The 21,324-nt window shown below is 41.8% G+C and overlaps 1 protein-coding gene across 6 annotated transcripts in view; it reads left to right on the top strand.

Moving 5' to 3' along the window:
• wdfy4 (WDFY family member 4) overlaps positions 1-21,324 on the top strand; it is a 142,274-nt gene that overhangs the window by 63,616 nt on the left and 57,334 nt on the right. For 5 of the 6 annotated variants that reach the window (XM_061910252.1, XM_061910250.1, XM_061910255.1 and 2 more), the window contains 4 exons: positions 1,706-1,944; positions 5,170-5,273; positions 5,442-5,639; positions 14,550-14,659. In XM_061910252.1, coding sequence (XP_061766236.1) covers positions 1,706-1,944; positions 5,170-5,273; positions 5,442-5,639; positions 14,550-14,659 — 651 coding nt within the window. The remainder of the gene's footprint in view (positions 1-1,705; positions 1,945-5,169; positions 5,274-5,441; positions 5,640-14,549; positions 14,660-21,324) is intronic. The other variant, XM_061910254.1, reaches the window with a different exon arrangement.

Raw genomic sequence — 21,324 nt, forward strand, 5'->3', positions numbered from 1 at the left:
CTACTCAATTACTGAGTAACTGATGAGTAACCTGTTTGTTTAATAATTACGGCAACAGATAATGCACAAAAACATAAAAATAGCAATGAGCAAATTCATAGCCAGGAATATCTCTTAAGCAACTAAAACAATAATATATATTAAATAATAATACATTAAAATAAAAAAAATCAGGCAAATTGAGCCACAATAACTTAACAGCACCATAGGCTCAGTAGGCATTTATTGATTGATTGATTGATTGATTGATTGAAACTTGTATTAGTGGATTGCACAGTACAGTACATATTCCCTACAATTGACCACTAAATGGTAACACCCCAATAAGTTTTTCAACCTTAATCAATTACTTAATAAATGACCAAGTTGAGGTGATCTACCTCATATATACATACACACACATATCATATATATATATATATATATATACAGTATATAATTCATAGTTTTTTATTTTGCCGTTTTTGTTGACATGTTAAAGGTGTTTTAATGAATATACATGCATGTTTAACACATAGATTCCTATCTTTCATGAAGACAAGAATATAAGTTGGTGTATTACCTGATTCTGATGACTTGTATTGATTGGAATCAGACAATATTGCTGATAATGTCCACATTTTCAAATGGAGGAGAAAAAAAGTTCCTCTTTTCTGTCTAATACCACATGAAAGTCGTTGGTTTTTGGCATCTTATTTGTCCAGCTTCCATATTCGTTTTTATACACTTTACAAGAAATACATTGGCGGCAAACTCCGCAGCTTGCTAGCTTGTTTGCGCTGGCTTGCGGAGACTCTTATTTTGTTAGCGCAGGCGCGATGAGCGGCGCTTTTATTGTGAAGACAGGAACTGTGCGATCAGTCTTTAGGCTTTTGACGGGAAGTACGGTTGAAATAAAAAGTGTCTTTTTTCCTTTACACTTTTGATTGATTGATTGAAACTTTTATTAGTATATTGCACAGTACAGTACATATTCTGCACAATTGACCACTAAATGGTAACACCCCAATAAGTTTTTCAACTTTTTTAGGTCGGATTCGACGTGTGACGGTCACGTGACCGCCTGGTTTTGTTTGATTGGTTCAACGTCACCAGCGACTGCATTTGATTGGTGAAACGCAGGCATGCGTAGTTCCTACTTTGAATGCGTGTCTGACAAAATCAAAACAAACAAAACATGCATTAACAGATCGATAAAAAAAAAGTAGCGAGTAACGAGCTGATTGTAGATAAATGGAGCGGAGTAAAAGTAGCGTTTCTTCTTTATAAATATACTCAAGTAAAAGTAAAAGTATGTTGCATAAAAACTACTCTTAGAAGTACAATTTATCCCAAAAGTTACTCAAGTAGATGTAACGGAGTAAATGTAGCGCGTTACTACCCACCTCTGATCAAAACCAAATAAAATGATGTTATTTATGTAGTTTGCTCATTTTCCTTGACGGGTCCACTAACATTAGTGGTTTATTTTTTTTTAGCATCATCCACAAAGATACAAAGAATTGCTATTGTGACATCTAGTGGACACATTTAGAAAAGCAGTTTCTTTCATTCACAATTTTCGGCTCGATTTTATACTTAGAAAACTCATCCCGCGGGCCGGTTAAAACCTGTTGGTGGGCCTGATCCGGCTCGCGAGCCGCACGTTTGACACCCCTGCTCTAATAGTTCTGACTTACAGTATTTCTCAATTCTCTACTTTTAGGCACTTGAAAGAGGCCAAAACAATAAGGAGAAGACTGTATCAGCTCTCTACTCCTGCACCAATAAAGTACTGCTTTACTTCCTGTCTCAACCCCGACATTCCCAAGCCGAGGTGGAAAGCATCATCAGGACTTTCCAAACCATCAATGATCGCTGGGATGTTCTCATGGCGACGTACAATTCCAACGTGAACTTCATCACATGCCTTCTTCACTGTCTCTTATTGATTGGATCTGGCAGGTAAAAACATACCGTACATAATGTAATTATAACCAGAGTGTTTATTTTTTGACACTGTAACAATATACCAGAATTTTTACAGCATTTGACAGTATTTGTTTTTAACAGTAAAATAAGGAATCAAAATGTACTGTAACATTATAACAAATGTCTTTAAAAAAATTTTCACAGCAATTAACTTTTATTTCACCTTAAAATACTCTGTAGTATCACAACATATTACTGTAATTTCAAACGGATTTGACATTTTAGGGCAGTGGTTCTCAACCTTTATTTCAGTGATGTACCCCCTGTGAACATGTTTTTAATTCAAATACCTCCTAATCAGAGCAAAGCATTTTTGGATGAAAAAAAGAGATAAAGAAGTAAAATAAAGCACTATGTCATCACTCTCTGATTTATTAAATTGTATAACAGTGCAAAATATTGCTAATTTTTAGTGGTCTTTCTTGAACTATATGGAACAAAATGTATAAAAATAACTAAAAACATGTTGAAAAATAAACAAGTGGTTCAATTATAAATAAAGATTTCTACACATAGAAGTAATCATCAACTTAAAGTGCCCTCTTTGAAGATTGTAAAAGACATCCATCTGGATTCATGAACTTAATTCTAAACATTTCTTCACAAAAAAAAGAAATCTTTAACATCAATATTTATGGAACATGTACACAAAAAATCTAGCTGTCAACACTGAATATTGCACTGTTGTATTTTTTTTCACAGTCTATGAACTTACATTCATATTCTGTTGAGTATCCATCCATCCATCCATCCATCCATCATCTTCCGCTTATCCGAGGTCGGGTCGCGGGGGCAACAGCCTAAGCAGGGAAACCCAGACTTCCCTCTCCCCAGCCACTTTGTCTAGCTCTTCCCGGGGGATCCCGAGGCGTTCCCAGGCCAGCCGGGAGACATAGTCTTCCCAACGTGTCCTGGGTCTTCCCCGTGGCCTCCTACCGGTTGGACGTGCCCTAAACACCTCCCTAGGGAGGCGTTCGGGTGGCATCCTGACCAGATGCCTGAACCACCTCATCTGGCTCCTCTGGATGTGGAGGAGCAGCGGCTTTACTTTGAGTTCCTCCCGGATGGCAGAGCCTCTCACCCTATCTCTAAGGGAGAGACCCGCCACACGGCGGAGGAAACTCATTTCGGCCGCTTGTACCCGTGATCTTATCCTTTCGGTCATGACCCAAAGCTCATGACCATAGGTGAGGATGGGAACGTAGATCGACCGGTAAATTGAGAGCTTTGCCTTCCGGCTCAGCTCCTTCTTCACCACAACGGATCGGTACAACGTCCGCATTACTGAAGACGCCACACCGATCCGCCTGTCGATCTCACGATCCACTCTTCCCCCACTCGTGAACAAGACTCCTAGCTACTTGAACTCCTCCACTTGTGGCAGGGTCTCCTCCCCAACCCGGAGATGGCATTCCACTATTATTCAATAAATATATTTATAAAGGATTTTTGAATTGTTGCTATTTTTAGAATATTTTTTTAAAATCTCACATACCCCTTGGCATACCTTCAAGTACCCCCAGGGGTACACGTACCCCCATTTGAGAACCACTGTTTTAGGGGGTTCCGTAGACTACGTTGCACACTGTTGTACAGTGGGTGCCAGTATATTGTTAAAACGAGAGGGGTAGTTAGCAATAAAATAACAATTGTGAAGTCGCAGCATATTGTGGTAATTTTGTTTTAATTAACTATTAAGTTACAACTGTGAAGTTAGATAATTTAGTTGTAACATTATTATTAGTAGCAAAATCACCTCCTTGCAGTCACAGTAAATTGCTATAAAGATATTTCACAGTAAATGACTGTAAATGTTGCTGTTATTATCCAGTACTTTGCTGTGAATTTACAATGAAATAGTTTTACGAGACTGCAACGATGGTAGTCCAACCATAACTGGAGAGAGGTCGTCATTTGGAGTGCATAAAAAAGTAAAATGTAACTTTCTTTTCCCTCAATGTCCTTTATTACCAAGTTAATTGCACCACACGGCAGCAACAGAACCAATGTTGTAATGGTAGTAAAGGTGCAAAAAGTTCAGTCAGCATTGATACAGCTAATGAGTAAATGGGAAACAAAACGTGCAGATTTCACACCAACAGCTGAGAAACATTTTAAAGTGAATGCAAATGTAGTCAAAGCGGCTGGATGTTCAGTTTAAAAATGTAAATAAAAATGCTGCTGAATGTTGACCACTGGTTAAAAATAAATAAAAAAAAGTGATGGTATAAATGCAGATGCTTTACTGCCATATTTTAGAATTATTTTTTAAAAAATACAGGCACATATGTTAATACAGAATGTTCTTTTTTTACCTGGCACAAATTCGAGACCTCATCGGTCAATCAATCATCAATCAATGTTTACTTATATAGCCCTAAATCACTAGTGTCTCAAAGGGCTGCACAAACCACTACGACATCCTCGGTAGGCCCACATAAGGGCAAGGAAAACTCACACCCAGTGGGACGTCGGTGACAATGATGACTATGAGAACCTTGGAGAGGAGGAAAGCAATGGATGTCGAGCGGGTCTAACATGATACTGTGAAAGTTCAATCCATAATGGATCCAACACAGTCGCGAGAGTCCAGTCCAAAGCGGATCCAACACAGCAGCGAGAGTCCCGTTCACAGCGGAGCCAGCAGGAAACCATCCCAAGCGGAGGCGGAACAGCAGCGCAGAGATGTCCCCAGCCGATACACAGGCGAGCAGTACATGGCCACCGGATCGGACCGGACCCCCTCCACAAGCGAGAGTAGGACAGAGGAGAAAAAGAAAAGAAACGGCAGATCAACTGGTCTAAAAAGGGAGTCTATTTAAAGGCTAGAGTACACAAATGAGTTTTAAGGTGAGACTTAAATGCTTCTACTGAGGTAGCATCTCGAACTGTTACCGGGAGGGCATTCCAGAGTACTGGAGCCCGAACGGAAAACGCTCTATAGCCCGCAGACTTTTTTGGGGCTTTGGGAATCACTAATAAGCCGGAGTCCTTTGAACGCAGATTTCTTGCCGGGACATATGGTACAATACAATCGGCAAGATAGGATGGTAATTTTCCTTTTGTCAAGCAGGCATCCAGCAATTAACAAAGACTTTGTTTGATTAGAGAGGTTGACTGAAGCATTTATGGAAATTGCACTGCCGTAACTACATTTAATATATATGTATATATATTTCTTTTTTTTCAACTGTGAAGCTTCCCTGAAGGATTTTGGGGTGCACAAAAAGCAAAGTTTTCAGCCCGCCCATTACCTGCCAAAGCCCAACACGAAGCAGGCGTTGACGCAGATATTTCCACAGGTATGTAAACCATGTGAACCTTTTTTTATTTACATTCGCCATCAGTTTGTGATCGTGTGTGTGAATCGGTGAATGTATGCGACGTGAAACGTCGAGCACTTTGGGTTTCGTGCAGGTATAGTAAAGCGCTATATAACTACAGCTCAATGCTTTTTGGATGCTATTTAGGCCTTTGTGTTTCAGATGACAAAGAACTGACATCCTTGGCAAAGACCTGCTGGTCAAAGGTCATGACAGAGCGGCAGCACACACTGGAAGAAGTGTACAAGATAGAGATCTCGGTCAGCCAGAGGCGACCTGCGAGCATGCCTGACGTCAGCCCGCTGTGGGAGGAGACTGCACACAAAGCCTGGCTGCTGCACTCAGGTCAGCTATGATTTGGGCTCATTTTTAGAAGAGTAGATTGAGTGGCCTCTTGTATGTATTCCAATGGTAGATTGAGTAGTTTTTCTTTATTTAGTTGTATTTTGGGCTTCACGGTGGCAGAGGGGTTAGTGCGTCTGCCTCACAATACGAAGTTCCTGAAATCCTGGGTTCAAATCCAGGCTCGGGATCTTTCTGTGTGGAGTTTGCATGTTCTCCCCGTGAATGCGTGGGTTCCCTCCGGGTACTCCGGCTTCCTCCCACTTCCAAAGACATGCACCTGGGGATAGGTTGATTGGCAACACTAAAAATTGTCCCTAGTGTGTGAATGTGAGTGTGAATGTTGTCTGTCTATCTGTGTTGGCCCTGCGATGAGGTGGCGACTTGTCCAGGGTGTACCCTGCCTTCCGCCCGATTGTAGCTGAGATAGGCGCCAGCGCCCCCCGCGACCCCGAAAGGGAATAACCGGTAGAAATGGATGGATGGATGGATAGTTGTATTTGCTTTTTCAATACAATGATTAACTTGTTGTTGTACTTGTGTGTCAGTTAAGAAGGTTAAAATGTTAACGATGGACAATTTGAACCTCGAAAAAACTACTTCTTGTTTTTTAATCACTCCCATCATTTCCATTGAGGTAATTAGAAATAACGTTCAACTTTGGATATTCCAATACACTCCGTAATAGAACTGTGTAAAATAACATGATTCTGTAATAAAATGAAGTAAATGTTTCATTGTAAATTCACAGCAAATTCATGTTTTGTTTATACAAAATTTACTGTGAAATACAGCAATTCACTGTAACTGCAGAGCTATTATTTTAATTACATTAAATTTTGAATTAAATGCTATAACTTCACAATTTAAATGTTATAAGTACACTGCAAAAAGTCAGTGTTAAAAAAGAAGAAAAAAAATACAAAAATGAGGGGTATTTTATTTGAACTCAGCTAAATTATCTGCCAATAGAACAAGAAAATTTGGTTTGTCAAGACTTTCCAAAATAAGTCAAATTAGCTAACCTCAATGAACCCAAAAATACCTTAAAACAAGTATATTCTCACTAACAACTATATAAGTACGTATTTTCTACTTCCATCCATCCATCCATTTTCTACCGCTTATTCCCTTTCGGGGTCGCGGGGGGCGCTGGCGCCTATCTCAGCTACAATCGGGCGGAAGGCGGGGTACACCCTGGACAAGTCGCCACCTCATCGCAGGGCCAACACAGACAGACAGACAACATTCACACTCACATTCACACACTAGGGCCAATTTAGTGTTGCCAATCAACCTATCCCCAGGTGCATGTCTTTGGAAGTGGGAGGAAGCCGGAGTACCCGGAGGGAACCCGCGCATTCACGGGGAGAACATGCAAACTCCACACAGAAAGATCCCGAGCCTGGATTTGAACCCAGGACTGCAGGACCTTCGTATTGTGAGACAGACGCACTAACCCCTCTGCCACCTGAAGCGTATTTTCCACTTTTTCATCGAAAATAAAACAGCAAAGTCCATTTGGCTGTCATCTGTTTTAATATGAGACACAATAGTGTGAAAGTCATGATTTTTTTTTTTTCATGCTTGAAATATGAAATTATTACTTTAAAAAATAGTTTAATAGTTGTGAGTGTTGATGACACATCTTTGCAGTTGATATTCTAGTTCCAAGCATGTTTTACTCAATACAGGTCATAACATCTCAGCAACAAGCTGTAATATCTTACTGAGATCATTTAGGACCAAAACACATAAAACAAGTAAAACACTTACATAAAATCTGCTTACTGAGAAGAGTTATCTTATCGGACAGAAAATAGGTAAACATCACCCTTTTTGGAGATATTTAATCTTACTTAAATTTCAGTTTTTGCAGTGTAATTACAATAACTTTACAACAATATGTTGTTACTTCAAAAATATAATGTTATAGTTAATTAATCTGTTTTTAACAATATACTGTCATTTACTGCACGAGATTGTGCAACATAATCTTCGGAACCCCTTAAGAGACTAATCAGTAGGGGTGTGGGAAAAAATCGATTCGAATACGAATTGCGATTCTCACGTTGTGAGATTCTCATTTTTAAAAAAATATATTATTATTTTTTTTTTTTATCAATCCAACAAATGACTACACAGCAATACCATAATATCCATCCATCCATCCATCATCTTCCGCTTATCCGAGGTCGGGTCGCGGGGGCAGCAGCCTAAGCAGGGAAGCCCAGACTTCCCTATCTCCAGCCACTTCGTCTAGCTCTTCCCGGGGGATCCCGAGGCGTTCCCAGGCCAGCCGGGAGACATAGTCTTCCCAACGTGTCCTGGGTCTTCCCCGTGGCCTCCTACCAGCTGGACGTGCCCTAAACACATCCCTAGGGAGGCGTTCGGGTGGCATCCTGACCAGATGCCCGAACCACCTCATCTGGCTCCTCTCGATGTGAAGGAGCAGCGGCTTTACTTTGAGCTCCTCCCGGATGGCAGAGCTTCTCACCCTATCTCTAAGGGAGAGCCCCGCCACACGGCGGAGGAAACTCATTTCGGCCGCTTGTACCCGTGATCTTATCCTTTCGGTCATGACCCAAAGCTCATGACCATAGGTGAGGATGGGAACGTAGATCGACCGCTAAATTGAGAGCTTTGCCTTCCGGCTCAGCTCCTTCTTCACCACAACAGATCGATACAACGTCCGCATTACTGAAGACGCCGCACCGATCCGCCTGTCGATCTCACGATCCACTCTTCCCCCACTCGTGAACAAGACTCCTAGGTACTTGAACTCCTCCACTTGGGGCAGGGTCTCCTCCCCAACCTGGAGATGGCATTCCACCCTTTTCCGGGCGAGAACCATGGACTCGGACTTGGAGGTGCTGATTCTCATTCCGGTCGCTTCACACTCGGCTGCGAACCGATCCAGTGAGAGCTGAAGATCCCGGCCAGATGAAGCCATCAGGACTACATCATCTGCAAAAAGCAGAGACCATAACAATGTAATCCAATTCCAAAACCGAACCTGACCCAGCAACACTCAGAACTGCAATAAACAGAGCAATTGAGAGGAGACACAAACACGGCACAGAACAAACCAAAAGTAGTGAAACAAAAATGAATATTATCAACAACAGTATCAATATTAGTTATAATTTCAACATAGCAGTGATTAAAAATCCCTCATTGACATTATCATTAGACATTTATAAAAATAAAACAAAAGAACAATAGTGGCTTACACTTGCATCACATCTCATAAGCTTGACAACACACTGTGTCCAATGTTTTCACAAAGATAAAATAAGTCATATTTTTGGTTCATTTAATAGTTAAAACAAATTTACATTATTGCAATCAGTTGATAAAACATTGTCCTTTACAATTATAAAAGCTTTTTACAAAAATCTACTACTCTGCTAGCATGTCAGCAGACTGGGGTAGATCCTGCTGAAATCCTATGTATTGAATGAATACAGAATCGTTTTGAATCGGAAAAATGTCGTTTTTTAATCGAGAATTGCAGTAAATTGAAAAAAAATCGATATATAATAGAATCGCGACCCCAAGAAATCGATATTGAATCGAATCATGGGACACCCAAATATTCGCAACCCTACGGATCAGTTTGAATTTATAGTGATATTATGTTTTATATTGATATAGGACTTGTTTTACTGTGAAATAACAGCTAATTGCAGTGAAACATAAAGGTATAGTCATTTTTATAGTCATTTCTTTTAAAGGCCTACTGAAACCCACTACTACCGACCACGCAGTCTGATAGTTTATATATCAATGATGAAATATTAACATTGCAACACATGCCAATACGGCCTTTTTAGTTTACTAAATTGCAATTTCAAATTTCCCGCGAGGTATCTTGTTGAAAACGTCACGGAATGATGATGCTTTTGTTGACGCGTTTGTGACGTTATTGGTTGGAGCGGACATTTCAGCCCAGCTAAAAGTCGTCTCTTTTCATCGCTTAATTACACAGTATTTTGGACATCTGTGTTGCTGAATCTTTTGCAATTTGTTTAATTAATAATGGAGACTATAAAGAAGAATGCTGTTGGTGGAAAGCGGTGGATTGCAGCTGTCTTTAGCAACCGAAACACAGCCGGTGTTTCTTTGTTTGTTGGGAAGCTTTAATACAGAGTGGTCAAGCGAACATGTTTCTCTACCACATGTCAACCATTTGGGATATTAAGTCGTCTCTTACTGGAGACTTCAGTGGATTATGCGACCTCCTCCTGCAGCTGTCAAAAAAGCAGCTGTGATCTTGGCTCCTCCATTAGCTTCTCACAGAGACACTGGCGTTCACCGCAGCCATCCGACTTTCAGGTATGACTTTATAATCTCACTAGTAACACAATAATCAGATAAGGGATTTTCCAGAATTATCCTAGTAAATGTGTCTAATAACATCCGAATCGCTCCCACTGCCGTCGCCTTTTCTTTTTAGTGCTTCACTCTAACTTTCCTCATCCACGAATCTTTCATCCTCGCTCAAATTAATGGAGAACTCGTCGCTTTTTCGGTCCAAATGGCACTTGCTGCTGGTGGCTATGATTATAAACAATGTGAGGATGTGAGGAGCCCTACAACCCGTGACGTCACACGCACATCGTCTGCTACTTCCGGTAAAGGCAAGGCTTTTTTATTAGCGAGCAAAAGTTGCGAACTTTATCGTCAGTGTTCTCTACTAAATCCTTTCTGCAAAAATATGGCAATATCGCGAAATGATCAAGTATGACACATAGAATGGACCTGCTATCCCCGTTTAAATAAGAACATCTCATTTCAGTAGGCCTTTAATGTCAGAGTACATATTGATTACAGTATTTTACTGTGGAAAAAGTACAATTAAATGCAGTGAAATCCTGGTTATTTTTTTTACAGTTCCTACAGTGTGTATAATAAAATACAATAGAATGATCTAATGCAATGGTTCCCAAACTTTTGCAGGCTGGCGCCCCCTTGGCTCCCCAGTGAATTCCTAGCACCCAACCCCCCCCCCCCCCCCACACACACACACACACACAGACACATATGGAAACAAACACCTCTTTCTTGATATTTGGTATGCTGCAATTTGAAAAGAGAAAGGTTAAACACAAATGTGTATTTCACAAATAAAACCCAATTTAGTAAACCAATTTATTTTTTTGCAGTTTTAACTGTTTCAGCAACATAGAATGGTAAATAAACATTCCACCAGTAACCTTCATTGTCTCACACTTAGTATTAATGGGATGGATGTGCTTGGTGCAGTGACATAAGCTTCTCAACATCAGGCTGGAACTCACTAAGAAGAAGTCGTAGATCCCCGCGGTCAGTAATTTTCAGTCGGTTTCTTTGCTTGGAAAGAAGCAAGGCGACTGCACTGAAGCCCCGTTCTACTAAATATGATGTTGGGAAGGCAATAAAGTACATCTTGACCTTGTTCCACAGCACTTGATAGCAGTCAGAGATGCACACACAGGTACAAAGTCATATACATTCGTAACAATATATATCAGTGAATGCACCACCCTAACCAGCTCAACACAACACAACACGGCGCGTTCTGGCGAGTCCCCAATTTCATGTTGACTTGAACTCAAGATGATGTTGACCGCCAGAATGCGATTTTTATTATAAGATAAAATTCTGAACATTACAAGCTTGAAATTACAAACCTGAGCTTTTGCTTTTGTAGTCCATGCTGTCGGATCTGACTGGGCCAGAGCGGCGTGTGGTAACCGGACCCTGATGCGTCGTCCACCGACTCGTCCTGCTGCACGTGTTGTGTACAAATCGTCAAACAAACGTTCGAAATTCTGACTTCGACTTCGGACTGCCGCCCCCCTACCGCCCCCTTCTTCCTCACCGCCCCCTCAGATCTTTCCACCGCCCACTTTGGGAACCACTGGTCTATTAAGTACTAAAGAAGCATGTAACTAGGGCAGGGGTGGCCAACAAGTCAGAGACTAAGATCCACTTTTTTTTCGGTGTTACTGCAAAGAGCCACATCATACACATGGGTACACATGAACATTATATTTTAATCATGTATGCACGCATACACAGACCTCAGCTCAGACAGATCTAATGAAAAAACCACACCAACATGATAGTATCAGTAATTTTCAACAGTTAACATTGTGTGTCTCACACACACATACTCTCAGTTCAAGCAAGTCCACAAAAAATAATAGAATCATTTTCAATAACATCTTTCTCTTACTATGGTGCTTAGTGAGACTTCTGGCATTCCTTATCTTGAACAATCCTCTTCAAATCTGGCTTGTATTCTATTGTTGCCACTCTAAGCAATTCTTTCAAATGAGTGTCAGTCAGAACAGATCGATGCTTTGATTTCACATGTTTCAGGGTAGAAAACACAGACTCGCAGACGTACGTTGACCCAAACATGGACAGTATCTCAAGCGCAGCTCGTTTGATGTTGGGGTATTTTTCAATTGGCACACTTTTCCAGAACTCAACGGTCCCTTCCCTTAAAACAATTTTCAATTGATCCTCCTCACAAAGGTCGATCATCTCCAACTCAGCCGCAGCCTCATCTGTGACGAGCGGGGCTTTCAAACAGTCTGTCTCCCCATTAAATGGGTCGACGAGGAACGTAATCTGTGGTCTTTCAGTTGTAGATCACAGAACCGGGTCACAAAGCTTTGGTGCAGGTTTGCAACCAGTCTTGCATATCTGTCTCTTTTCTTTTCCAGGGCGGCGCTGGTGACTTGCTCACTGGCTTTTAGCAGAGAATGAAAATGTGTTAGATCTCCCTTTTGAATATGCGCCTCGAACAGCTTTAGTTTGTTGACAAACGCAAACACACCTTGCACCAAGTCAGGCAGCATTTTTAACTTACCCTGCAGGGTCAGGTTCAGTCTGTCCAAGTGACACAGCATGTCGACTGAAAATGCCAGATCCATAATCCGCTCGAGGTCTGAGAGCTCGGGATAGTCCTTGTCCTTCTCTTCCATGAACAGTTTCACAGCATCCAAAAGCTCAAAGAAGCGAGAGAATACCTTGCTTTTTGACCGCCACCTCACAGTGCAGTGCAGCGGCAGGTCACCTGGAAGCCCTTGGTCCAGCTCAGCGATGAGATTCCTGAATTGCCTGTGGTTAAGCACATGTGTGCGGATGTAGTTGACGATTTCCATCACAGGCTTCATGGCGTTGTTTAAATTCAATGATTTAGACACGAGTTGCTCCCTGTGGATGATGCAGTGGAAATTCCAAAAGTTGGGAAATGTTTGATCAGTTTTGCACAGCCCCACAAGACCGTTCACGGAGCCGATCATGGCTGGCGCTCCATCCGTGGCTATTGCAGTTAGTTTTGGTATGGGCAGATTTGCTTTTGCAAACGCAGCCATCATTGCTTCTTTCACATCTATGCCACGGGTTCTGTCTTTTAATGTCACAATATCAAGGAGTTCTTCTTTGAGCATACATTCATTTGACACAGACCGTGCAAATATTGCCAACTGAGGCTTGTCTTGTATGTCACAACTCTCATCCAATGCCACACTAAAATACTCACATGCTTGAAGGTCAGAGTGCAACTGTGATTCAACAGCTGTATTAATATCCGATATTCTGCGTTTAACACTGTGGCGGGAAAGTTGAACGTCTGATACGCTCCGTTTTAGTTTGTCGTCTCCAGGAGCCAAGATTTCAAAGGCGTCAATGAGGCATTTTTTAATGAAGTCCCCTTCGTTGTATGGCTTTTTAGCCCGTGCTATGTTCCAAGCCAGCTGATATGGTCTCCGAGTGTTTCGTAAATTTTTGGAAAAACTGCACCTGCTTTTCTGCCTGGCTTTTCAAAGCGACCAACTTGTTCTTGCGAAGTTCAGTCCCTTTTGGAAAATTCCTGTTCGATGTTAGGGTGGAGTGAGCTGAAGTGACGCTGAAGATTTGAAGCTTTGAAATGCGCAAATGCTCTGTGATATATCGGCTTGCCATTACGTTTAACAAGAAAATATAAACTCTCCCACTCTGGCAAAAACGTCCTGTGTTCTTCTTCATATTTTCGTTTGACTGTGCTTTTTTTCCCTGCCATTTCAAGAGGTAACTTGATGGAAATTGTTTACAACACAAATTATGTCACACCAAAGATTCTCTCGGCGCTCGTTTGACGTCACTCAAACAGGCTTACATGGTCAGTGTGCCATCTAGCTGTAGGGGGAGTGAATGACAGCGCCAGCCAAGCATTTTTGACGCATGTCATGTGACAGCTCATGAAGAGCCGCATGAAACTAGTTAAAGAGCCGCATGAGGCTCGCGAGCCGCGGGTTGGCCAGGCCTGAACTAGGGGGTTGAATCATTTTGTCAATGAGATATTAAGAAAAATGTCATTTTTTGGTATTTTGTAAAATACAGTGTTAAAATTTAAGTTTCATTTGTCTATTTGATACATCTTTATTTGATATGACTATAAACAAAATACGGAATAAATGTCCAACTTGCTAAAACACCAAAATTGTGTGGGGGTTAAATAATTTTGATCACAACTGTAGGTCCCACTAAACATTCACATGTTGCACAAGCTCGGTTGGTAGAGGGGCCGTGCCAGCAACTTGAGGGTTGCAGGTTCGATTCCCGCTTCCGCCATCCTAGTCACTGCCGTTGTGTCCTTGGGCAAGACACTTTACCCAGTGTACTACAATCGTATACAGTCAAATTGGATCTGATGCAATAAGATAATACAGGTTACTATACACAAATGTAATGCAAAATGCACTTTCCCCTTATATTGTTCAATTTTACACTCTGACAGCACCTGGAAGGAAGAACAGTCTGCCCGCTCTTTTTTGCATCGTGGTCGCTTTAGCATGTTGCTAACAAAATGAGATACAAGCCCTTCTGTTTTTTGCCCTTGGAATTTCACATTGGGGTTTTGTCATATTCTTTCAGAAAATCAGAAGCAAGCAATGCCCAGCAGCTCCCACAACAAGTTGGACATGATCAGCAGTGCTGTTCGCTCAGCTATGGGGAAACAGGACAAGGAGAGAGTGACGGCAGAGGTATATACGCTCATCACATCCCAGGACACAAACAAACAAACACTTCTCCCAAAGTCACTGCTATGTTTGTGCTTGGGGTCCTTCTTGCCCTGTGGGAGGATTTTTTTTTTTTTTTTTTTATCATTTCTTTAAATGGATTTGGATGATCACAGCTGATCACCCCTGAGTGGGCACAGTAATTGATGCCAGCTCGTTCTGTCCATGAGAACACTTGCTGCCGTTTGCCGCTGAAGGTTAAAGACGCGTTTATTGTTGTTTTTCCCCCCGAAACACGCGGCCCAGATCATTAGTTCCCCCACAACGCTTAAGACGTTGAGGCCATCTGGAGCAGAGAGCGGGGACATATTACTCAGGCACACAGGCATGAAATTACCGCGTCTGTGTCTGTCCCAACTCCACTAAGCGCGCACATGTGTGTGTGTGTGTGTGTTTGTGGACGTATCCTGCCTGCCGAAATTGGGTTGGCAATTATAGTGGTAGCAATCTGATGAAAACATTATTCATTTGATGTTCTTCTTTATCATATCACTCTGTGACAGGCTCTCAGAGAGGGTGATGAATTGTTTTTTCCACGTGAGAAGAAGCAAGAGGGATCTCTCTCTCTCTTTTCCCTGCACTTTTTTTGAAGGACGTCACACTGTACATTGAGATTTGTTTAAAACAAATAGACCGATCGCTGCAATGGTCGGCCAAAGAAACGAGTGAGGCAATAATTAATTTCTGGATCATCAACTTGTGGCCTTTATTTGGGTAGTCAGTGGTTCTTAACCTTGTTGGAGGTACCGAACCCCGACAGTTTCATATGCGCATTCACCGAACCCTACTTTAGTGAAAAATAAAATGCCATCCATCCATCCATTTTCTACAGCTTATTCCCTTTCGGGGTCGCGGGGGGCGCTGGCGCCTATCTCAGCTACAATCGGGCGGAAGGCGGGGTACACCCTGGACAAGTCGCTACCTCATCGCAGGGCTAAAAAATAAAATGTTTTTTCTTCATTTAATGATGTTACTATATTAAAGAAATACTAAAATAGATATCATACGCAAATACGGTGTTAGCTTTCACTGTTATGCTGATGACACCCAACTCTACATGCCCCTAAAGCTGACCAACACGCCGGATTGTAGTCAGCTGTAGGCGTGTCTTAATGAAATTAAACAATGGATGTCCGCTAACTTTTTGCAACTCAACGCCAAAAAAACGGAAATGCTGATTATCGGTCCTGCTAGACACCGAACTCTATTTAATAATACAACTCTAACATTTGACAACCAAACAATTAAACAAGGCGACACGGTAAAGAATCTGGGTATCCATGTACTGGCCATGTACTGCTTGCCTGTGTATCGGCTGGGGACATCTCTGCGCTGCTGATCCGCCTCCGCTTGGGATGGTTTCCTGCTGGCTCCGCTGTGAACGGGACTCTCGCTGCTGTGTTGGATCCGCTTTGGACTGGATTCTCGTGACTGTGTTGGATCCATTATGGATCGAACTTTCACAGTATCATGTTAGACCCGCTCGACATCCATTGCTTTCCTCCTCTCCAAGGTTCTCATAGTCATTATTGTCACCGATGTCCCACTGGGTGTGAGTTTTCCTTGCCCTTATGTGGGCCTACCGAGGATGTCGTAGTGGTTTGTGCAGCCCTTTGAGACAATAGTGATTTAGGGCTATATAAGTAAACATTGATTGATTGATTGATATATTTTACAAACAGAAAGTTACAGGAATGTACACATAATCCCATGTTTACATCTCATTGTGAAGTGTGAAGTGAATTTTTTTTATATAGCGCTTTTCTCTAGTGACTCAAAGCGCTTTACATAGTGAAACCCAATACCTAAGTTACATTTAAACCAGTGTGGGTGGCACTGGGAGCAGGTGGGTAAAGTGTCTTGCCCAAAGACACAACGGCAGAGACTAGGATGGCGGAAGCGGGAATCGAACCTGCAACCCTCAAGTTGCTGGCACGGCCCCTCTACCAACCGAGCTTGTGCAACATGTGAATGTTTTAGTGGGACCTACAGTTGTGATCAAAATTATTTAACCCCCACACAATTTTGGTGTTTTAGCAAGTTGGACATTTATTCCGTATTTTGTTTATAGTCATATCAAATAAAGATGTGTCAAATAGACGAATGCAACTTAAATTTTAACACTGTATTTTACAAAATACCAAAAAAGGACATTTTTCTTAATATCTCATTGACAAAATGATTCAACCCCCTAGTTACATGCATCTTTAGTACTTAATAGAACACCCTTTGGCAGTAATTACATCCTTCAAAGGTGACACAAGCTTCTTGCAACCATCTACAGGTATTTTAGCCCATTCCTCTTGGGCAAAGGCCTCCAGTTCATTCAGATTCTTGGGCTTGCGTGCTGCAACTGCCTTCTTCAAGTCCCACCACAGCTTTTCTATAGGATTTAGGTCTGGCGACTGTGAAGGCCACTCCAGAGTCTTCCAGCCCTTCTTCTGCAACCACTCTGATGTTGATTTGGAGGTATGCTTGGTATCGTTGTCCTGCTGGAAGGTCCAACGTCTCCCAAGCCTCAGCTTCGGCACTGACTTCATGACATTTGCAGCTAATATATCCTGCTAGGAAATAGAATTCATAATGCCTTGAACGCGCTGGAGATTCCCGGTACCTGAGGCAGAGAAACAGCCCCAGAGTATGATTGACCCCCCACCATGCTTAACAGTAGGAAAGGTGTTCTTCTCTTTGTAAGCTTCATTTTTTCTCCTCCAGACATAATGTTGCTTCATAGGCCCAAAGAGTTCCAGTTTTGTCTCATCACTCCATAGAACAGTTTCCCAAGATTTTTGGCATACTGGAGTCTATTTTTCTTGTGCCTGGTAGTCAGAAGTGGGGTGCGCCTGGGAGTTCTGGCATGGAGGCCTTCATCTCGTAGTGCGCGCCTTATTGTCTGGGACGAAACCTGCGTTCCCCCCTCTGCAATGTCCTGTTGTAGTTCCTCGGCTGTTACCCGGGGGTTTTTCACCACTGTACGCTTCAAATACCGGACAGCATCCTCTTTCTACCACGCCCAGGTAGTGTTTCCACTTTGCTTTTAGCTTTAAACTTGCGAATTATGCTCCCAACTGTGTCTCTTGGAATGTGTAGTGTCATTGCTATTTTCTTATATCCATATCCTTTCTTATGAAGAGAAATTACCTCCTCTCTTGACTTCTTTGACCACTCCCTGGACTTCACCATGTTGCAAATACACCATTGACCATCTACAAGAAGCTGAGCATCACAGTCTTTTTCAATCAGTTTAATTGTTGCTCGTTATGGTTCTAATCACATCTACAGGTGTTTTCAACCCCTGATTGAAAAAGACCTTATTCAAATTCTGTTCTTAAGCGTTATGATCTTCAAGGGGTTGAATAAGTTTGTCAATGAGATATTAAGTGAAATGACACTGTTTGGTATGTTACAAAATATAATGTAATTCAAGTTGCATTGGTCTATTTAATGCATCTTTATTTGATATGACTATAAACAAAATACGGAATAAATGTCCAACTTGCTAAAACACCAGAATTGTGTGGGGGTTGAATAATTTTGATCGCAACTGTAAATGGGATATCTGAAAGGGGTACAAATTATTTCCAACCCCACCTTGTACAGAGCTCATGAAAAACATTGTTTGTTTTTTTGTCATTAAGTGTGAGCCCAAACATTTGTATTAGAAAAATAATCTCATGGAAATGATTACTGTTATTTGATTATAATAATAAAACATTGAACTTGTTATTTAGTCAGGTTTGGACGGAGGCTTCATCGAACCCCTTAGGCCGACTGACCTAACCCCTAGGGTTCGATCGAACCCAGGTTAAGAACCACTGGGCTAGTGAGAGATGTGTTCAAGGATTCACCGTAACGCACCTGGGCAACAATCAGTACGTTGAATACAAATCCATCTTAAATACTTCTGTAGGTGCTGAGTTGAACTATAGAGAGTGATAGGCAGTGCAAAGTCAAGCTGCTGTGCAAGTCTTCCGAATAATTATTTCATCAGAGAATGCCATCCATCCATCCATCCATCTTCTTCCGCTTATCCGAGGTCGGGTCGCGGGGGCAACAGCCTAAGCAGGGAAACCCAGACTTCCCTCTCCCCAGCCACTTCGTCTAGCTCTTCCCGGGGGATCCCGAGGCGTTCCCAGGCCAGCCGGGAGACATAGTCTTCCCAACGTGTCCTGGGTCTTCCCCGTGGCCTCCTACCGGCTGGACGTGCCCTAAACACCTCCCTAGGGAGGCGTTCGGGTGGCATCCTGACCAGATGCCCGAACCACCTCATCTGGCTCCTCTCGATGTGAAGGAGCAGCGGCTTTACTTTGAGTTCCTCCCGGATGGCAGAGCTTCTCACCCTATCTCTAAAGGAGAGCCCCGCCACACGGCGGAGGAAACTAATTTCGGCCGCTTGTACCCGTGATCTTATCCTTTCGGTCATGACCCAAAGCTCATGACCATAGGTGAGGATGGGAACGTAGATCGACCGGTAAATTGAGAGCTTTGCCTTCCGGCTCAGCTCCTTCTTCACCACAACGGATCGGTACAACGTCCGCATTACTGAAGACGCCGCACCGATCCGCCTGTCGATCTCACGATCCACTCTTCCCTCACTCGTGAACAAGACTCCTAGGTACTTGAACTCCTCCACTTGGGGCAGGGTCTCCTCCCCAACCCGGAGATGGCACTCCACCCTTTTCCGGGCGAGAACCATGGACTCGGACTTGGAGGTGCTGATTCTCATTCCGGTCGCTTCACACTCATCAGAGAATGCCGTTTCCATAATCATATCTGTGTCCTCATATCACGAAGATAATTAACAGCACTAATGATCACGTTAAGTTCATTACACATTCCCTACCATCCCGGAATGAAGTTGACATTATGTTGCCTTATCATCAAAGGTGGCGTATTGTTGGAAAGTCATTAAAATGGAAATGAGTGTGATGTTCTGATGTTAATTGCGGTGGGAAGAGATGAGTTATGTATTTAATGCAGCATTTAAAAGCCAATCAGTCTCCTATCTGCTAAATGGGGTAATTAATGCTATATATTACTTATGTTTGTCCAATTGAAGGAATGAAATTGCAAGATGACTTGCTGTTTATCTGTCACGCCGCAGCTCTAGTTTCCAAACTTCATTATTACTCCCGTTTCTGGCTGTATTATTTTGATAGTCCTCCCCTCGCATTACGCCCGCCTTTCCCTTTTTTTTTTCAGCGCACAACTTCTCATTTAGAAATACGCTGTCATTCGGAAAAGAGGATTTTCATTCTCCGGCGCGCTCGTCGAATCAAAACTTGATTGTCAACTCACTCGTTTATTTGGAAATCAGCGGAATTTTGGCCTGTTTTACACAACACCAAGACGTTTTTGCAACTCGTTTATCGCACCAGATTACGGCCCGAAACGCAAAATTAGCATCTGTAAATAAGACTGGATATAAAAGAGTTACTGCGTTGTTCATTCCTTGGGTTAAATGGCTGTCCTGGGTCAGCGGCGAGGATGGACACATGTTGTTTGACTCGTCTCTCAGCGAGCACTGCTGTGATGATGGGCTTAATGAAGCAGTTAACAGTCAGAATATGATCCCTGTGTGTCTGCTCAACACCAGCATCCTGCAGTGTCAACACGGCCCTGCTTGTTATTTTTTCTTTTCTCTTTTAATCGACACGCGCACATTTACCTTGCCCCCTACTGTGGTGTGGCTCGGTGATATTAATGTTTATGTTAATTAGATCACACACAACAAAGGATTACATTCTCAGACAAGGGTTATTGTAAGGCTGTAGCCAGTAGCTTATTTGGCCCCCGTGAATGCAATTTAGAGCCAATGTAATTGTATGAATGTGTTGTAATTGCATGAGGAAATAACAATATGAAAATGTGATCTTGTGTGTGTGTGTGTGCGTGCGTGTGTGAGTGTGTCCTTGTATTTCTACCCTTCTTGAGACATCAACAAGGAAAACTGCCGTCCTTATGAGGTCCGGTAAACAAGTTAGGACAGAAATCATGGTCCCAATACGGAAAACTATTGCGTCTAATAGACCAGTGGTTCTCAATCTTTTTTTCAGTGATGTACCCCCTGTGAACATTTTTTTAATTTAAGTACCCCCCTAATAAAAGCATTTTTGGTTGAAAAAAAGAGATAAAGAAGTAAAATACGGCACTATGTCATCAGTTTCTGATTTATTGAATTGTATAACAGTGCAAAATATTGCTCATTTGTAGTGGTCTTTCTTGAACTATTTGGAAAAAAAGATAGAAAAATAACTAAAAACTTGTTGGAAAATAAACAAGTGATTTAATTATAAATAAAGATTTCTACACATAGAAGTAATCATCAACTTAAAGTGCCCTCTTTGGGGATTGTAATAGAGATCCATCTGGATTCATGAACTTAATTCTAAACATTTCTTCACAAAAAAAGAAATATTAACATCAATATTTATGGAACATGTCCACAAAAAAATCTAACTGTCAACACTGAATATTGCATTGTTGCATTTCTTTTCACAGTTTATGAACATACATTCATATTTTGTTGAAGTATTATTCAATGAATATATTTATAAAGGATTTTTGAATTGTTGCTATTTTTAGAATATTTTTTAAAAAAATATCACGTACCGCTTGGCATACCTTCA

This window comes from Nerophis ophidion, linkage group LG09, assembly GCF_033978795.1.
Source record: "Nerophis ophidion isolate RoL-2023_Sa linkage group LG09, RoL_Noph_v1.0, whole genome shotgun sequence".
NCBI lineage: Eukaryota > Metazoa > Chordata > Actinopteri > Syngnathiformes > Syngnathidae > Nerophis > Nerophis ophidion.